The sequence below is a fragment of the Trypanosoma melophagium genome (genome assembly GCF_022059095.1).
Source record: "Trypanosoma melophagium isolate St. Kilda chromosome Unknown ctg4segment1, whole genome shotgun sequence".
In the NCBI taxonomy this organism is placed as follows: Eukaryota; Euglenozoa; class Kinetoplastea; order Trypanosomatida; family Trypanosomatidae; genus Trypanosoma; species Trypanosoma melophagium.
In genome coordinates, this window is record NW_027125179.1 from 700,127 (window position 1) to 719,872 (window position 19,746).

The following is a 19,746-nucleotide window of genomic DNA, read 5'->3' on the forward strand; positions in this document are numbered from 1 at the left end:
AATAATAATAATAATAACGACAAGCGAAATATCTATATGAGAAAAATTCATTGCAGCAATAACAACAAAAGAAAAACACAACTACAAACCCCTCTTTCCATTTTACCATACAATGTTTTTTATCCTCACTATTTCACTTGTAGGCCCCGTTATGACGCACTCTTCTTCCCTCTCTATATATCTATCTCTTTCTATTTATATATTGATAGCGACAGTGACCTCTATGCAAGAAGAAAAACACTAGAACTATTCACATATGTGAGGGCGAAAAAAAAGGATCGTTACTTTGGGTAGCAAGAGAGGACCCTAGAGCATCTATGAAATCCCCTCATAAAGAAAAAAAAAGAGAAAAGAGCAGTAATCTATCTCTTTTTTTTTTCTTACTCTCTTTCTCTTATTCGTTTTTTTTTTTTAAGGGAAAGCGGAAGAGTAAAGTTGAATCAGTTTTCATTAGCGTTATTGTCATTGACTGTAAAAACAACATCCAATGTACCGTACTGTTTTCCATCTAAGATCACCGGTAAATTATGCTCCCCAGGTGATGCGATAATTTCAGAGGCGTGAATTGTAGCACAACCCATCGAATCAAATCCCGCCACATCTACATCCTGTAACTCAAATCTAATAATATGAGTTGATTGAGCACAAATAAGAACTTCACCTTCCTCTTGGGTCCATTTGGGGTTTACCGTATTGTGTTTTTCAGAAACTGTATAGACATGGTCAGGTCCAACCCACACCAAAACCCGTGGATTTGTTAATCCTAACACATTAAACATGGAGTGGTCACAGTCTAAAAGATTATGACCTTCCTTCACATAAATACGGATTTGTAATGAAGTTGGAGACGTGTTAACTTGCGTATCTTTCCCTAAAGTTTCCTTCAAAACTTTATTTTCCTCCTCTTTTTCTTCGCCTTCCCTTTTTTCCTTTTTCCCATTATTTTCACTTGAGTCAATATTTCTAGTGGCACACACCTGTTGCGGTCCAGAAAATGATTTTGTACTGATGGAATAAGGTTGTTCAGAAGATAAACTGAGGAGTAAAAAGGAAATTACTACACTACCAAAGCTAATGGCATTTTCACGAACTGGTATTTCTGTCGTATGTGGATATGCAGTAAGTTCTAGTTCCTTCTTACCAAACCCTCCACGGAAAAGATCCAGAATAGAAAACTGGGCATAACCAAGTGGATGCTCATTCTCTCTTGATTGGTTACCTTTTTCAATAACATGAAATTCAATAACTCCAGGTTGTAGTGGATGCAACATTGCTACTGTAGAACCCTCAGTTTGATTCCAGAATGGATTAGATGTACAGGGCACAAGAGGTGTTATAAAAGATGTAGAATTTGGTACTACAACACGCACACATACTTTCCCTTCTCCATAGTAACTCTGAAGACCTTTACAAGCTTCAACATATATTTGAATTGGTAAAGGATGTAATATATTATTACCGTCCGTTACAATGGATTCTTCCTGAACAATTTTGGATGATTCAGTGGGCCCGAAGATTTTACGAATTGGTTTTAATGTGGAATATGGTTTATTATTATTATTATTATTATTATTATTATTATTATTATTATTATTATTATTATTATTATTATTATTATTATTTAAATTGTTGTTGCTTTTATTCTCCTGTAAACACTGGATAAGTAGTTTACCAAGTCGGTCCTGGTGTTCTCGAATATACATTAACACCTCATCTTTGCGAGGACGAAGAGTTAGTTCATGCCATTCCTTACTAGAATACATCTCTTCTATTGATAAATATGCTTCTCCAAGAAAACCATCTTTTCCATCACTGTTACAATCATAGACACGAAAGATAATACCTTCACATAGGACTTCAGTACTCAGAGTAAGAGTTGACTGATCAGAATTATCCCATGAAGGATTACTTGTTCCCATAACCACTGGTGTGCGCAATAACTTTTTCTTACCAGAAAGGTCGTAAACAACCACAAAAGGGTTAGAATGTATTCCAGTCTCACGTTGAAGAATACCTTTCGCTCCTACTACTCGAATAGTCAAAGTATTAGAATGAGAAATAGGAGTGTAACTTCTTATCATTTCCGATATATTTTCTCTCGAGCCAATCACTTCACCGTCCTGCTTGGGAGAAATCAGACGCCCTGCCAACCGTACAGCACGTAGACAAGTCCTATTAAGAACAGCAGTATCCACTACAGTTGCATCCACTCTAAACACAACCTGTCCTAAACGATGTGAAGAACGTATAATCTCATCATCTGCTTCACGATCTCGCGGGCGAAGCCTCACCACATGTTGTCGTTCTTTCCCCATAGTAACTCCATCCGATAATAACAATCCAACTGGAATTTTAGCCTCGCCCAAGAAGAGTCTCGCGTTATTTAGTCCTCGCGAGTAAACCTCAAGAAGAGCATACCAAGGAGAGCCTTGGGCTACTTTAAGCGTCACAATATCATCACTTTCATTAAACTGTGGGGAATCAGTATCTTCGCGTGGGATTGTCTCTAAAACTTTTTCGCCAATTGGGCTGTAAAGTACAACAAAGGGGTCAATGCACCCTATACCATTGTTACGTCTATTCAATAACCCTTCACAAGAAACTAGTTTAAGCGTTACGTTAAAAAGTGTTGCCGTGTTAAGTTTTCCTGATGGCATATTTCGTTCCATTTGTGCCATCGTAGACTCAAGTATTTGAATATAACGTTTAAATTCTTTTTCTTGAGAAATCCATGTGCGACGGGCCTTACGGTACGTTTCTTCTATGGAATGAATGGTATTCATAACAGAGTTTCCACTTGTACCTACAAGTTTTTCTAAAGACCCAGTGACTCTTCCTTTTCTCGTGATTCTTTTTTCTTCTTCCCCACTACCGTCATTATTATTATTATTATCAGAAGCAGTAGCTCTTTGGAAGAAAATATCACCCTTATCTTCATTTTTACCTTCTACAGTTCTGCGTAATTCACTCAACTTCCACCGTAATGCTGTTGCCTGTAACTCTGCAGATCGTTTTTCAAAATGCTCACGACGTTTCTGTTCCTTTGTTAGACTACACTGAAGACTCTTCACTTTCTCTTGAAGCGATCGTAACTCAGATGAATCAACCATACTACTATTTTCTCCAATAGTTTCTGAAGACGTATTCTTTTCCCGCTGTTCACGTTGTGCTTTAATCATTCGGTGCGGACCCATTTGTGCTACCTCTTTGCTCACACACTTCATCGCCGCGCTCTGTTCACGCAGTGTCTCTCCTGTGGATGCCAACTCTCTGCGAAGATCGTACACAAGTGTTTCCAGTCTCGCATGTTCCTTTGCGCGGGTGGCTTCGTGCAGGCGTAATCGTTCATTCTCTTCTCGAAGATATTTCAATTCCGCCTCCATAGAAGTAACAACAACAGGAGTAGGCGTAGATGTGGCATTCAGCATATTCTTTTCTGTCCCACCGTGTGAGGGTTCCTCACTATGTTTATCTGTGTTTACAGTCGCATTGCCTTTTTTTACTTTCTGCTGCGGTTCCATGGTCGTCATAAGAAGCCGCGTGAGTTCCATAAGTGTTGCCTCCTTCGCCGCCATCGCACGACGTAGTCGCCGGTGTTTATCAAATCTATCCATATACGATAATGATGATGATGAGGCCAACACCGCAGAGTCGACCGCGGGAGTTATTGTTGTTGTTGTTGAGATGTTAGATCCATCAGGCACGGCGGGCGTAGTGCCGTACACACCGGGGGGCAACAGAACTGTGATGGGCCGCACCGCAGCCTCCGCCTCTGTGCTCATGAATGCTTCTAATGGAGTGGAGTACTGTTATATATATATATATATATATATATAGAGAGAGAGAGAGAGAGAGAGATAGGGGTGGTCAACTCATATGTATAGAAATATGAAAAGAAAATAGTAAAAGGCATATAAAAGGTAAAAAAAAAAGAAACACGTATATATATATATATATATATATATATATATATATATATATATATATAACAAAACATACGACAAAAAAAATTTGTCATGACAAACTATCTTCATTGAAGCAATGCGAAAGATCAGTTCCCCTTTAAAACCACAGAATCACGAATGCATATATAGTCACAGAAAAAGAACGAGACAAAAGAGATAGCACATTTTTAAAATACACAATCATGTTTTTGTTTAGTTTTATGACTCATAAACATTTAGGAACGACGCAAATAATAATAGTAGTAACAGAGAAATAGAGAGAAAAAGATAAGGCAAAAAAAACATTTATTTGATATCGAATTCTCTCTGTCTCACAAACACTCCGGGGTCCCCCAAATGTGTCCAAGTGTTCCTTTTTTCTTCTTTCATTCCTCTCATTCTTCCTCAAAAAGAAAAAAAAGATGAAAATACGCAAATAATGTGAAGCATGGAATAAAGCAACTAAAAATGCTTCCGCAGCAAGCCGTACCATTATACAAAAACATAGAATATAATGGAAAAAAAAGAAGAAAGAAGAAAAATAAATAAAATGAATTTTATTTATTTCTTCTCTACAGTTCTCTCATCTTTATTTTCTTTTCTGATTTCACTACTTCTGCGTCCCGACGACTCGTAGGTGATCGGCTTATAAATAGGAAGAATTAAAGAACTAAGAGAAAAAAGAAAAGAATAAAAGGAAAACACATATCACCTATATATATATATATACACCAAATCCCACACCTACACTTTTCTTAATGAATCAGTCTCTGCTGTTTACTCCATTTACTCGACAAACGCATAATAAATAGGAGTATACGGTGATACATCACGATGCGCCTACACATACATCGACATAGATAATCTTTTTGTATTTGTATATATATATATATATATATATATATATATATATATATTTTTAGAATGGCATTCCCCAAACTTTTCTATACTTTACAGAAGTGTGGCGACAAAGGGAGTACACAAAAACAAAATCAAAAAAAAAAAAAAGGGGGAATCTGGGAGACATAGTAGTAGTAGTAGTAGTGAAATATATTCTTTTGTTACTGCTGTTCTCTTCTTTTTGTTTCCTTTTCCTGTTTTCTCTTTACTACGTTTTCTGTTTCATCCTCTCCATCAAATTCGAATCCCCAGCACTCTCCCACTACTCCATCCCCACAATGTAAATGTACAACAATAAGCAACACGAAAAAAAGACGCAAACAAGTAGATATTGCAGAGCCTTTTCTGTGGAGAATGATAGGGGGGAAAAAACAAACAAACAAAAAAAAACACTTCATTACGATCGTTCAGAGATTCCTAAAAAAAAAAAGAACCCGAAGGAGCGTCAAAAAGAAGAAAATTAAAAAAAAAGGGGGAAACCGCACCAAGAACAAAAAAGCAAAAAAAAAAGACAAACGCAATCGACAAGGAAAAAAAAACCTCAAAACTAAGAAGAGAGAAGACAAGCCACCATACAGGATGGATTCATAGATGCTTGCAGAATTCTATATATATATATATATATATATCATTGTTTTTTTTTATTTTTCGTATTACCATTCCGTTATTTTCATACACTGATAGCATCTACGAAGTACTCTTTAACTGAAATCTCCCCATATTTTTCCTTTATGAACGTCTATCGCGCATTCCGTTTTTTTTTTTTGATTTGCTTTTACTCTTGACTGTTTACTTTAAATCTGTTATACTTCTCATATTTATTTCGTTTTCCAGAAGCTTTTCTTTTCTCCTGCATCTACTGTAATTCCGCCTCCTGTGTAAAACGAATAAAGGTAAAGAAAAAAAAAAGGGTTACGTCAATAGCAAAAAAAAAAAAAATGCAGAAGCATAGCAACTCCCGAGAAATACATTAACAGCTCTAGCTATCATCAACCCCACCACCCCACAATTCAATAGACCTAAAAAGAAAATAAGGAAAGAAACAACAAAAAAGAAAGAAACAATAACAAAAAAGAAAAAAGATCACTTATATAACGTAGGAATGACTATTTGTGACTCACACATCATCTTCCTTTCTCTCTTTATGCCGTAATTACGACCGGTGGTGTCCACACCAATAGGGGGGAAGTGCAAAAGAAGCAGTAGATAGAAAAAAAAAAGATGGAACTGGAATTCCATGTACCTTTATGTAAAAACGTGTTTCTACAGATTATTTGAGGTGTGAACAAATAAATATAAATATATCTATATATATGTATGCGTGTTAGTATGCGTATATGTACCTGAACTAACATAAAAGGAAGTGGGAGGAAGGAATAAAATGGAAATGAAATAAAATGGGAAGACATATTTCTATTCGGTGCTCAGATAACTCTCGTTGGGTAAAAAGAATTGTAGCGGTGATAGGTAAACGAAAGACATTACAAAAGAGAAAAAAAGTAAAAACAACCCAAGGGGTAGGTGAATATAGCGGTGAGAACGCATAAACCACCGTAATGAAAACAATAACAATTTTACCTTCACCCCTTTTCACACATATACGCATTTTCTGTACTTTTTTTTTCTTAAGAAAATATACCTTTCCTTCCTTCCCACCCTTCATTTTCTTTAATGCATATATGGATGTTTTCCTTATTAAAAGAAAAAAGAAACAGTATACATTATCACTTTTGTTTTTTTTTTTACAATTCACCTTACAACGCTCAGACAATTTCTTTTTCCCGTTTCTCAAGCATAATTCCCTCAAAAGACGAAACCCCAAGCCTTAAGACGAGGGAAGTGAGAAAGCTTAAATGGACATAAAGTGGTATTCTTACTTTTTTTTACTTTCTTGTCCTTCGTCTCAATTACTTTTGTCATACAACGAGGAGAAAAAAGAGTTATCTTTCGTCACTTCAACAGTCAAGAGCTCCCGAACTACAGAAATCGACGAAACATCCATCTCAGTGTGGAGATTCCACACATCTTCACTTTTGGTTTATTAGTCACCCTATGAAAGGTTTACATTGATATTCACTTCCTCTCCACTTTTTCTTTCTTATTTTTTTTTTTACTTTTTCTTCCATCGTACGTTTGCTTCTTCTTTCAGTTCATATATTATAAGTAAAAGTGTGTATTTCACCATCACCACACTTTTTTTTTCATACACACACACACACACACACCAAAAAAAAAAAAAACATTTTCTTTTTGTTATATACACCGATCGCTCGCGTCCACATCTCCCCAGAAACAAATTCATTACATACACACACATATACATACATACATACATACATACATACATACATACAAACAAACGCACAAAAATAAGAAGGGAGAGGGATAGACAGACAGGAAAAAAAAGAAAACATATGCCGGACAAGCTTATATTACGTGTAATTCGGTAGACTCCCCTTCTATTCATCTTTTTTTTCATTCTCTCCCCTCTTTTCGTCGTTTCGAGCAAGAGTATCCATAAAAATACCATTTGCAAGGCGTGGGGAGTCCCCATACGTTATAGGCTTATGAAACTCCTCCATCGCACGAGTGAGTGTGCTACCAGAGGCATTCCAGCGAAGCGATGAGGAGGGAGATATATGCAAACTTCCATCCAGGTCGTGGTGCTGCAATCCCAACACGGTTGGACGAACGTCTATTACTCCAGGCGATGAATCCGCCCGCCCCTTAGAGCCCCACATGCCAGTACTACTGCTATTGGCACCGCCACCACTGCCGCCGTTGGGGAACGTGGTGATGCTGTTACCCGCACTTCGCACCGGTTGAACCCAGCCAAAACTCGGGGAGGTCGTACAACTCGAACTTCCCCCAAGCGTATATGGATTGTTGGTATGTCGGTAGCTTCTACCGGCATGGCTTATATTACTCTGACTCGCCTGAAGAGAAGACTGCGATCGCTCATCATTATCCATCATAACTACAAAATCTCCTAATGGTAAAACTAAACCAGAGGAAATACTCCTTGGATTACGACTGCTATTAGTTCCAGATTCATTTAGAGATGAAGCTTTGCTTTGTTGAAACTGCTGTGAATATTGATCCTGTTGACAATGGCTATTTTGTTGTGAACGATGGGGCACATTTCCTGATTTCTTTATAGGGGTTGCATAATCTTCTCTCTCCGACGAAAAATCATTATCTAGGGGAAATTGAGCAGAATGAAGAAGAGACATTTCAGAAGAGCCACGTTTATGAGTGTTAATTTCATCACATTGTGCTGAGGATTTATCATCACCTGCAGGAGGAGGTGTTGGAACATATGGTAACGCCTTTGGGTTGAGTTCTTTCCCTTGTGCGAATTGGTCACTTGAGTCAACAGTTTCAGTCTCACTCTGTGTAGTGAGAGATTGCAACATAGCATTCATAGAATCTGCTAATGCACTTCGTTCTTCATCAGAAAGAATATCTCCATTTTGTACCCATCGGCGGTGAAGCTGAAGATATGATGGAACCACATGTATTTGATTACAACAGGCACCAGCAGTACATCGATTACGTTGAAATAACATACATACACTTGGAGCTTTTTTAACAGATCCTTGAAATAATCCACGTGAAAAACCAGCTATACTGGCTTTTGGAAGTTTTAAACTAATCTTAAGTTGAGGATCATGAACCGTAAATAAGTAATCGGAAGGTAGATCATTAAAACGTTTTTCAAGACTATTTGACCATGACTCAAATTCACTTTTTTTTGATTGCATCCAATTTTGTTCAATATGTACCTGATTACACCAGCGTCCCCATTTACATTGGGAAGGTTCCACTGAAAAAAGTCCACACGCTGTTGGTACTTGTGATGCCATTATTGCAAATTGATTTTGATGTCCTCCTCTTGCACGTCGCGCTCGTAAGGTGGGATCTACATATAAACCTTTAGTAAAACGAAGTGCTGATATAGGTACTTCAACTACTTCTTTAAGATCCGCACAGAAAACACGAAACACTCTTCTTGGATCTTGGATAAAAGTTTGCTGAAACTCACGTTCTTTGCTTTGAAGCCAGGCAATCATTGCTTGTCTGGTAGAATTCAAATATTCTGGATGGACGTGAATGTCAGTACAATTTTCAGCAAGAGTACACCTACCTTCTTGAAATGGCTCACAAATACGTACAGCATTTCGGCCAGAAAAATTAGTAGTCTGACGCGTTGCACTAAAGAGCGTCTGACTTCCAATAGAAGGGAATACAACATTAGGCCGTAGTGAGATTGGAGCCTTCAGATGACTATCATGTACTTCAAATGTCCCTTCTGTTTCGTCTTCTTCATGTGTCACACTTCTTGGAGCTCCATATCCAACCATAGGATAACCAAGTGGGTATTGATATACTGCAGGGTGAGCACCCACCCCAGGGTTTGCCGCCACTGCGTGTTGATTCACATAACTCGATGTAGCACCATTAGTTTTTGGATATAAACTGTACATCATCATAAAAGGAGGTCCAGATCCAGCTGACTTTGTATATCCTCCAGCATTAAATTGCTGTCGTTGTTGTTCTGAAGCAAACATACCACACCTTGTTTGAAAATCACCCCAATTCTTCGTACCTCTTCAAATGAGATACCAAGTCTCTCTCTCTCTCTCTCTCTCTCTCTCTCTCTATATATATATATATATATATATATATATATATATGGATAGATAGATAGATAGATATCACAGGCGTTGTAAGGTGGCGTAAAAATAAACAAAAAAAACCCAAAGGAGTAACGTTGTAACAAAACCACGTTTATACGAAAGCCTTAGATAAGTGAGTAATACTCACTCTATCCTCTATCTCCTTTCGCGTGTCGTTTATAGAACCCTACAAGAAATTATCTTATTTTTCTCCTTTCGTAACTGCGTTGTTAGTTGTCCCTTGATTCGCGGCAGAAACGTCTGGGTACGAAGGGAAGTGGGGCGATTTCACTAGACTCCTTCACAACCTGCTGTAAAACAGTTGTGCGGTTTTACCCCTTCGTTCTCTTTTATTTTTAACCTTTTGGGTTTTGTTTGCCTTCTATTTTCCTTTACCTTTACAAGGAGGAATAAGGCAACAATCTTACTTGTTCACTACTTTTTTACTTCTTCTCCTCCTCCTCCTCCTCACTCTCCCTTCGTTGCAACAGAAATAGTGGTACTAGTACTAGTAGTAGTAACGGTTGTTATAGTTGTAGCTATAGTATCTTTATTAAACCCACTTTTTTGCCTTGTGGAAAAATAAAGTACTTACTCACTTTCACTACAGTCTTCCTTTAAAGAAGACTCTTGTAACCTTTTCATAGATGTTCCAACAAAGAAAGTGAAAGAATAAGAAGAAAAGTCACAATTAAGTAAAACAAATAAAAGCAGAGCATAGATGGAAAAATTCACGGAAAGAAAGAAAAAAAAACCATGTGTACCTTTACAAGTATATAATACGCCTTATACATACAAGAAAAAAAAGAAAAACTGAGAGAAGTACAAACACAAAGCATTTACTTCCTTCATTTGCTTCATAATATACGCGCAAGAGTACAGTAAAGTGTGAGAGAGCGAGGGAGCAAATTTCATACACAAAAAGAAGGATAGTTACATACACAGAAACACAGAAGTATAAAAAGGGAGAAAGATAAAGGGAGAAGAAGGAGGGGAGACAGAGAAAGAGAAAAAGGGAAAAAGAAAGGTGTAACGAAAAAAAACGCAGTGCCAACGTTGCCGTTTTGCGTCTTACCATTTTTTTTGTTCCTCCAACGACCAATTGGATTGTACAGGCAATCCATACAATATTATATATATATATATATTGATCGGTTCTTGTTTATCTGTTTTTCTTTTCCTCGTTTTATTGGTTTAGTTTCTTTCTTTTAATCTTCCCTTTCTTATCTTTTTTTAATTTTCTTCAACGTCGTTCTTCAGCAAACCCCATACACCCACAGAAATATATATATATATATATATGTACACAATAAGGAAAAAAAAGAGAATGATGATACAAACCACGTGATGAAAAATTACATAGACATATATATACACACACTCTCGCGATCCGCCCATGTTTAGCCCTCACTTCACTCCTGCTTCACATACAGATATATATATATATATGCCCTAGTCTCCCTCCACTCCTGGTAAGTCTGCGGGGTCCATGGCGAACAATGCGACGGTGACGCTTGGTGTATCTACACTCACACTGGTGCTTCTACTGCGCTCCTGCCCCTCGCTGATGCTCTCACGCTGGGTGGCGGGGTCCGTGAGTGGGAGACTTCGCACGGCGACGACGCCCGGCGTGGAGGAGACGAGGGCAGAGAAGGGCAGCAGGGCGGCCCCTATCGTGACGTCCCCGTCGTCCCCGCAGCCGACGACGGTGAGGCGGAGGGAACGGCCGTAGATGGCGCGGAGGTCGACGACGGTGTGGGCCTCCGCGAGGGACCAGGCCGGGCAGCCCGACTCCGCCCACTCCCGCTTCACCTCGAGCAGGACATGCTGCAGGCACGACACGGTGGCCCGCACGTACTTCAGTGCCACGGTGGACCTGAGGGCACAGCAGCTGGAGATGTGCACACGCACCCGGGTGACAGGGAGATCGGGGGCGTTGGCAGCATTGTGGAAGAGGCGAGACTCAAAAAGACCAGTACTGTGGCTACTTCCAGAAGAAGAAAAGGAGAGAGAAGCACCACCAGAGACTACCTCTCCATTTCGTTTACCAAAAAGACTTTGTACAGTTATTGTTCCTAAATTTTGTCTCCTACCAAATTCTTGATCTTTGTGCGGTTGAAGTGTAAAACGATGTGTACCAGTCTGACAAAGCTGCTCAATAGAAACTCGAGCTACACCAAGAACATCACAAAGTTCTATATTTGTATCCCAAACTTCCAAAGTAATATGGGAAAGTATACTAGGTAAAACAGGAAGAAGTAAAGTTGCTTTAGGGTATGACCAACGTGGTGCTGTACTTCCAGATACCAAAGGAGCAACTACCATGCGACTTCGTCCAATACGTGCAGTTACAAGCGGATCTATTTGAAAATCATCAAATCCTGTACCTTGAAGACCATCGCATCCAATTACATGGACTAAAAGTAGAAAATCATCATTATTCACCTCATAATTAAATGAGTCAGAATTTCTACGTAATGGTTTGGGTGGTCTAGGGGCTTTTTGAACAGGAAAAGTATGCGCTAATACAGTTAATGTGCCTCTATCTCCAATTGAAAATTGCATACGATTACGTCTTGTCCCATTCATAGTAACAGAAAATTCTGATGTACCAAGTTTATTCCTTTCATTATTGTCATAAACTTCAACACGATAAATGGCACTACTTCCAGTAAGTGCGGGGCATACAATAAAACATGACGCTTCCTCTTCATTCCAACTAGCATTATAAGTACCAAGACTTAATGGTGTACGTAGAATTTCCTCTCCTCTTGGACCTCGAACAATAACAAATGGATCAGGTGTAAATTCTTCTTCAGAACTTGATATCATTTTAAAATTATCCACATGAAGAACTAGAACTTTGGATGTTCGTTCATTAACTCCTTCTTCATCGGATGGTGTTTTCATACCAAGAATTGATACTACGAGTTTACCATAACTTTCTCCATTATCACCTTGAGCTCGAGTTAATGGAAATACATGAATACCAGTCCCACCAAAGGCTAGGGTATCTGCTGGTGTGTCATATGATGCTAAAAATACATCACGGTGGTAAAGATCAAAACTAACAAGCCCATCACTTTTGATAACGCAAAAACTACATTGTCCTGGCCAAAAAGGAGTACGTGTTTTAGGAGATATTTTAGGAGTACGCAAAATCTCCTTTGTTTTACCATCTGTTTCTACAGAAACGCCTATAACTGCTTCAATACGATGTTTAAGAGCTTCAACACCTAATACTTGTAAATACAAAGTACTCATATCATCAGACAATTTATCATCTTCACTTTCATCTGTAGCTCGTTTATGCAAACTAGTATATTTTGATGCGGTAACAGCCAACATACAAACTTCGATAATTGCATTTTCTTCACTAGGGGAACATGTTACACTTAAATCATTTGGATGCATACTTAAAGAACGTAAACCTACACCTCCATTTTCTCTAAGTTCACTTGTAGACATTGTAGCAGTATATGCAATTAAACTTTCATCTTCAGAATCACATATAGTAAATTCTAATTCTGAATCTCGCCTAACAAAACTAATAAAAGAAGCTACTTCAATAGGCCATACTGGTTTTACACGATCTTGCATTATTGGTGTACGTATTAAAACTCGTGAATTTGTAGAGACCTTTACTATTGGAGATCTTATTCGCCCCTTAATTTCAAGACCATCACAACGTCGAACATGCATAAGTAATAAAACTAAACCATCCTTACCTCTTGTAGAATTATTATGTTCTTCTTCAGTCCATTGTTCTGCTGTTTGTGGAGGTAAACAAACCCTCACCATTTCTTGAAAGTAATTCTGATCATCAAGTTTTACAAATTTATCCAATGCTGATTGAAACATAGCAGCACTAATTTTTGCTTGTTGGGTGAGATCAATACTATTGGGTTTGGCCCAACTTGAAACAGTATTTTGAAGACTTAAATTTGTAGTATCAGGAGCATTAGTTGGTGTAAGGGTAGCGAAAACACTTGTTCGGCTGCAGAAACTAACACTTCGACTCATTCGTTGATTACATCCAGCAGATTGGGTACGTGGAGGGGTGTGCTTATGTACAAAAGCAGAAGAAGGTCTTACTGTTCGAGATCGTAAAGATGCTCCACTATGTGGACGAGATTTTGAGGTTGAACTCAGCATATCCTCTACACTACGTTGTGTAGGTGTTTGCCAATTGGGTAATAGTCCAAGATCAGGTGTACGAGTACGTCTTCTTGAATTTTGTATCGTAGGATCTAAAGCATATCTTGGACTTATAAGAGGAGTAAGTGACTCTAATGGACCTTGATTATTCTCCAAAGCATCTGCAATAGTATCCAGAGTGTAAAGAACAGGTGGTGGAACTACATATTGAGGTACTGTAAGATCATTCATAATGGTTATCTCTGATGAGAGTTCTTCACCTTGTTCTAAAGTATCATCCATAACAATAGTAACTTTACTTCTATTAATTTGTCGTAGAAAACCAGGTTGACGTTCAGTTGGCATTAGAAATACTTGTTCTACCAACATTTGTTGAAGTTCATCTACTTCTCCAGGGAAATCATAATCCACAGCACTTGGGCGTTCTTGTTCAGAGACTGATAAAAGTTCTCCTGCTCTCTTACTAAGCTCTTTTTCAATACTCTGTTCAAGATGTCTTCTATCGTCCCTCCTAACCGTTTCATTTCCTTCAGCCATTGTTGATGATTCTTTATCATCCATAGCGTAGGCATTCCAATCAAAGTCCGATACAATAGCCTCATCTTTTAATAAAGGTGATCCCACTGTATGTGGTGCATTCTGAGTTCCCTCTGCATCCAAGGTAACCAACCTCTTTCTCCGTGGAGGCAAGACATCAATGCTTGGCGCTCGTGTGGCAGGTGGAGATGGACGCACTCTCTCTCCAGTTGGTGGATCTTCTGTATTCTCTCCATTTTCTCCATTCTCTGTGGTCTCTCTAGCCTGTGTATCACCTTCTTGGGCTCGATAGAGTTCAATACCTTGGCGGCAGAGATCGACGGCCTGGGCGTCGGCGCGTATACTCGAGAGGGCCTGCATAATCTCCTCTGCGCTGATGGACCAGCCGTCGACGGAGGTGCGGGTGACGACGTCGGCGGGCCACAGGTGCGGGCAGAGGCAAAGTTCGCCGACAAAGTCGGCGGTGCTCCGCAGCGACTCCGCGTCCGGCCCCCCGCAGACCGCCAGCGTGCCGTGGCCAATCACAAAGAGCCGGTCGCAGAGGGAGTCCTTCTTGAAGAGCGTCACCCCCGGCGGGAGGACGTGGACGCGGGCCGCCTCGGCAAGATTCATGCGGACCCGCTCCGTGGATTGACTCAGACAGGGAACGCCACTGAGAAGGGCGGCCAGTCCCATGATATCGCGGGTTTTTCCATCCTCAAGCCATTGCTCACGACGTTTAAGAGCTTTGCTAACGACACTTTCACATAATTGCGGTTTCCTACGTAATCGTTTCATAAGGTGTTTTCGGTGTAAACAGTAAACTTCACACATCGTAGTCGCAACGGCATGACAACAACGAGGTTCGTCAAAGATAATACTAATCTCTCCAAATGAACCACCGGCATCAAATTCAATAATAGGTTCTTTCTTAACTAATGTTTTTACAATCCCACGACGAATAATGTACATGTAAGGATCGCGATCCCCCTCACTAAATATTGTATCACCTATACAAAAAACTCTAACCTCCATCGATCGGGCAAGTCGTACTCTGTCACTTGGACTAAATAATGGCCATAACCAACTTCTACGAAGAACTAATGACATAGGATAGTAAGTTTCATTTATTATACTCTCAGACATTGGTACAATATGCAATCTTAGACAATCTAGTACACTTTCCGCAGATAATTGAAATACGTAACTGCTTATTACATCCCATACCCATCGAGCTGGTATTATAGCCACGTCTGCATAACCACGAGATACAATGCATGCCGGGGATGCATCTCTACAAAGAACGACCCGATCACACAAAATTGCAGGAGCGGACTGTCTACGTGCATAGAATTGTTCAGTTAAAGATGTAGGTGATCCTAATTCTGTAGACCTTTCATAAACGTCACCATAAAGTAAAACTACTATTCCACATGATACATACCATTCTCTCATGTAAACAATAATTTCTTCCGGTTCCAAGTAGTTGTAAACCGCTTCTTCTGCTAATATTCTTAGTATCTCCACTGGCCAATTGGACATAAGCGAACGAGAAGATCGAAATGTCTGAACAATTGAATCCTCTGTATACACTCGTAATGAACGTTCACTTGACCATCGCTCCTTTTTACGTGCACGAAGTACTCTTCTTAAAATTATAGGAAGAAAAAGTTTTTGCAAGACTGACATTGCTTCGTGTGCCTCTGCTGAATCAAAGTCTACCTGCCTAGGTACAGAAGAAATAGAAAACAGACTCGCCACTCGATGTGCCTTTGAAAGGCCACTATAGGTAGATTCAAAATTAGTGCGTTGGCCACTAATACTAACAGATCGAGCAGAACCCAAATTACTGCGAGTATCCCTCGTACTTCCGCTAAGAGGGCGAGCAAATGGAGGAACCGAGGACATGTTGTACACGTAGATGTAGGAGAGGAAAGTATAAGAAAAAAAAGCTATAAAGGTAGAAACTGTATATATACAGATATACCCTATACTTTATCACCTAAATATAACGTAGTCAAAGCCACTTATAATCAGTAATGGGCACGGAGAGAGGAACGAAGGAGGCAAACAGAACAACGAAACAAAGCAAAACAAAAATGACGGTATATATATACCTGTGTGTGATCTTTTTTTTAGAGATTCTTTTCCTCCTTGCTACTTTTTCCCTTCTACCGTCCTGTTTCCCTTTGCTCCACAGACCAACACTCTATTCTAATAGGGGAAAGGAAGAGTGGGGTGGATTAAAACGTGAACCAACCCGATCGCTCACGCTACAAAACAAGGCCAGAAAAATAAAAGAAAGAATGAAAGAATGAAAAAAAAAATCTCAACAAAAAAGAAAATAATAAGCAACACAAAATAACAGAAAAACTACATATCATTTTCCAAATAAGAACAAGTTTAAACAATTCATGTACCAAAAAAGGGAACGGTAAGAAGAAACTCCATATGAAGAAAATAGAGGAAAAATTAAAGTAAAAGAAGAAAAGAAAAAACTAATTGAACATGGAGAAAACAATGTGATTTCACTTCATTCCCCATTAAACATGATGATTGTGGGTTAGAATAAATAAAAAAAAACATTTATTCTTTACATCAATTGTATGTATTTCTGGAACCATTTCAAACCTATTTCTTATCGTTGATCCACTATTATTTTTTTTTCATCCTCATTCATTTTATCACTTCTATTCAGATCCTTTTAAAGCAGCGAGACGCTCCGCTGCTTTAAGTTTTGTCTCTATTTTCACTACCTCAGTATCACGCTGAACTCGAGAGTCAAGTTCATCGTAATTACTCTCTATTGTAGCAAGCAACCACTCTACACCTCCTTCGAGATCAGGATCCTCATTAATACCACAGGATGCCACCACACGATGTAATGTTTCAGGCTCTAATACCTCATCAAAAAAGCCATCAGGTAAAACCTTTGTCCCACGGCTTTCTTTAAGATCTTTCTTATTAGCAAGCACTAAAAGAGGTTTTCCTCTTACATATGGATGCGTTACCACGCTACGAAGATTTCTCAGAGACTCCTCAACTACCGATTCCTCAGCTGCAGAGTCTATTACAAACATAATTCCATGACAATCATGAAAGTAATGTACCCAAATACCTCGAAAATTTGCCGAACCTCCCAAGTCAAATATACAAATATCATATTTGTCAGTCTGAAATCTTGTAGGCGTGAATCCGATAGTCGGTGTAGTATTCTTTTCAATTCTTCCGCCTAGAGCCGATATAAGAGTAGTCTTCCCTGCATTATCAATACCAAATGTGCCCAGAGTGATCCTCTTAAGTGGTTGTGTCACACCATTTGTCTGTGATGGAAGCACTGTGGGATCATGTGATTGTTTTTTCTTTTCAGACTCCTCAACGCTGGTCAATAACTGGCGCAGATACTCAAAGGGGTTTTCAGGTCGTTCCATCAGCAACTTAGTTGCCAGTAGTTCAAAGAGGTGATGCACATTGTGCTGCTTGCAGTAAGCAATGCGTTTCTCTTCCTCAGATGATGACATTGTTTTGTTTTTGTTATTGTTTTTTTTTTTTCTTTCGTCGTTTTATTGTTATGTTTTTTTATTTTATTCCTTTCCCACTTTATTAATTTACTTTTTTTTTCTTTTGTGGGGAGAGGGGTCACACTATCTAAGGGGCCTTCTTTTCTAATTCTTATCTTCTACCTAAAACAATATTTACCTTCTCAGATTATTTAGCTTTTTCACGCACGCACAAGCACACAAATACTCTATCTCTATCTATATATCCCTTGCTCGTGCAAGCAACTCTTTCTTTTCCTTCTACTAAAGAAGCAAAATGTCAGAATGTGAGAATTATGACTTATGAATAAGACAGCAAATTACTCACACATAATTTTGCAATTTGACAAGTAAAATGAAGCAGGAAAGAAAAAAAGTGGAAAGCGAAAAAAAAAAAATTATTCTCAACATATCCTTCCTTTCATCCTTTTTTCTTTTTTTTATCCGTTATCATGATTCTTCTTCATCTTCCTCTCACCACCATCGGTTCCACCAAATGCTGTGATAACAAATATCATTTTTTCTCTCCTTTCCTTTTTTTTCCTCATTTTTTGGTTTTTGCTACACTCCCCTTCATCTTTCACCTTCTTTGGTTCCATTTTTTTTTCCCCTCCTTCCTGCTTTCATGCATACCCCTCCTTTTCAAGCAGCCATCTGTTCTTGGAATTGTCCATGATTTTCCTCTGTTCGGATTGCCTCTTTAGCCGTTCGAATGCACTCCCGCAACTCATAGGAGGCAACACTAGGGTCAAAACACCGCTGACATGTTTTGTCATTTAACATCATCCTAAATAAATGTACCACCTTGGCGCGTGTTCCATCTGTCTGGAAAACGTTATCATCTTTCCAACGAACATAGAACTTTGAAAGAATTGGCATTGCACGATATTCTAGCAAATTAAATGGGGTCGTCTCTGAGGGAACAATATCTTCTAATAGATGCAAAATATCACCAGCAGTTTCATAAAACTCAGGGAAAGCATCCAATACTCCCATGGCTACTGGAATAAAATCAGCATCTTCAATACGGCTATTTATTGTTTTTGTACCAAATGCAGCTTTTGGAAGTTTCTGTGCGTCATGAAGAATACGAATATGCTGTGGAAGTCCTTTATAACGTGCGATATTTAAATTTTGTACAGCAGCATTTACGCCATCGGCGTCTAAAAATTCTTTACCACCTTCTTTAGGGTATTGTCGTAAGATGGAAGAGATTACCAAGGTAATAAAACGTGTGTCAGCTGGGTCACCGGTACTTTGTTTATATGCTTCTACAATTTGTTTCATGGCATTTGCCTGTAAAACACGACGCTCCACGTCACCATCCTCGCGTTGTGTAAAACAAAACAGACAAACTGCTCTGAGCGCTAAAACGCGTGCATACTCGTCACGACTATGTTCTAAAGCCCGAAAAACCAAATCCACCCCGTTTCGCTTGTTAACAAAGTACTCTGTGAGAGTTGGGTATACGGCGATGAAGTTAACGAGGCGGAGAAATTCGTCCGGTCTAAAAAATATATGTTTTCGCGCCTTCCTTGCCCCCTCTCCCAAAAAGTCGTCAATGGCGAAGTTAAGAAGATCCCGCCCACCTGCGGCGAGGAGGTCGGCCTCCTGCAGGATTGGCGGGTCGAGGGAGAGGTCCATGTGGTCAACCAGCACGCGGGCAAGATAGCCGTCGGCGAGTTCGTTATCGGCTCGCAGTGCGGCGAGAAGAAATCGCATCTGCTGCGGGAACTCCAGCGGGCCGAAGAGGACGTCCGGCGGCAGTTCGAGCGCCATCGTCTCGGGGTCCACGTCGTGCAGTTCAATCCACTCCATCGTGCGGAGCAGCGGCCGGCGGATCTTCGTCACGACCGTCCCGGCCATCTCGTCAAACGGCTCGCGGTTGAGAAAGTACATCACCGCACAAGTGCTGCTCAGCGCCCACGGCCACAGGCGGTGAAAACGTTCCCGCGCCGGACCACGCGTGAACCACTCAGGTGCACGTCGTCGCATTAAATATTACCGCAC

General features: G+C 39.6%; 5 protein-coding genes across 5 annotated transcripts; all 5 read right to left on the bottom strand.

The window, feature by feature from the left end:
* Positions 1-440: 440 nt before the first annotated feature.
* LSM04_002917 (C2 domain) lies at positions 441-3,782 on the bottom strand (the record flags this gene model as incomplete). Its single annotated transcript, XM_067339196.1, has 1 exon — positions 441-3,782. One exon carries the CDS (start codon positions 3,780-3,782, stop codon positions 441-443), a length of 3,342 nt encoding a protein of 1,113 aa, XP_067187802.1.
* Positions 3,783-7,303: 3,521 nt separating this feature from the next.
* LSM04_005127 (uncharacterized protein) lies at positions 7,304-9,415 on the bottom strand (the record flags this gene model as incomplete). The annotated part of the gene is made up of 1 exon (XM_067339197.1): positions 7,304-9,415. The coding sequence occupies one exon, from the start codon at positions 9,413-9,415 to the stop codon at positions 7,304-7,306; it is 2,112 nt and encodes a 703-aa protein (XP_067187886.1).
* Positions 9,416-10,975: 1,560 nt separating this feature from the next.
* Positions 10,976-16,105, bottom strand: LSM04_006083 (Cyclic nucleotide-binding domain; the record flags this gene model as incomplete). Its single annotated transcript, XM_067339198.1, has 1 exon — positions 10,976-16,105. The coding sequence occupies one exon, from the start codon at positions 16,103-16,105 to the stop codon at positions 10,976-10,978; it is 5,130 nt and encodes a 1,709-aa protein (XP_067187918.1).
* Positions 16,106-16,887: 782 nt separating this feature from the next.
* On the bottom strand, positions 16,888-17,718 carry LSM04_008624 (Small GTPase superfamily; the record flags this gene model as incomplete). The annotated part of the gene is made up of 1 exon (XM_067339199.1): positions 16,888-17,718. One exon carries the CDS (start codon positions 17,716-17,718, stop codon positions 16,888-16,890), a length of 831 nt encoding a protein of 276 aa, XP_067188046.1.
* A 660-nt stretch (positions 17,719-18,378) lies between these two features.
* LSM04_006111 (uncharacterized protein) lies at positions 18,379-19,731 on the bottom strand (the record flags this gene model as incomplete). Its single annotated transcript, XM_067339200.1, has 1 exon — positions 18,379-19,731. The coding sequence occupies one exon, from the start codon at positions 19,729-19,731 to the stop codon at positions 18,379-18,381; it is 1,353 nt and encodes a 450-aa protein (XP_067187921.1).
* Positions 19,732-19,746: the final 15 nt, after the last annotated feature.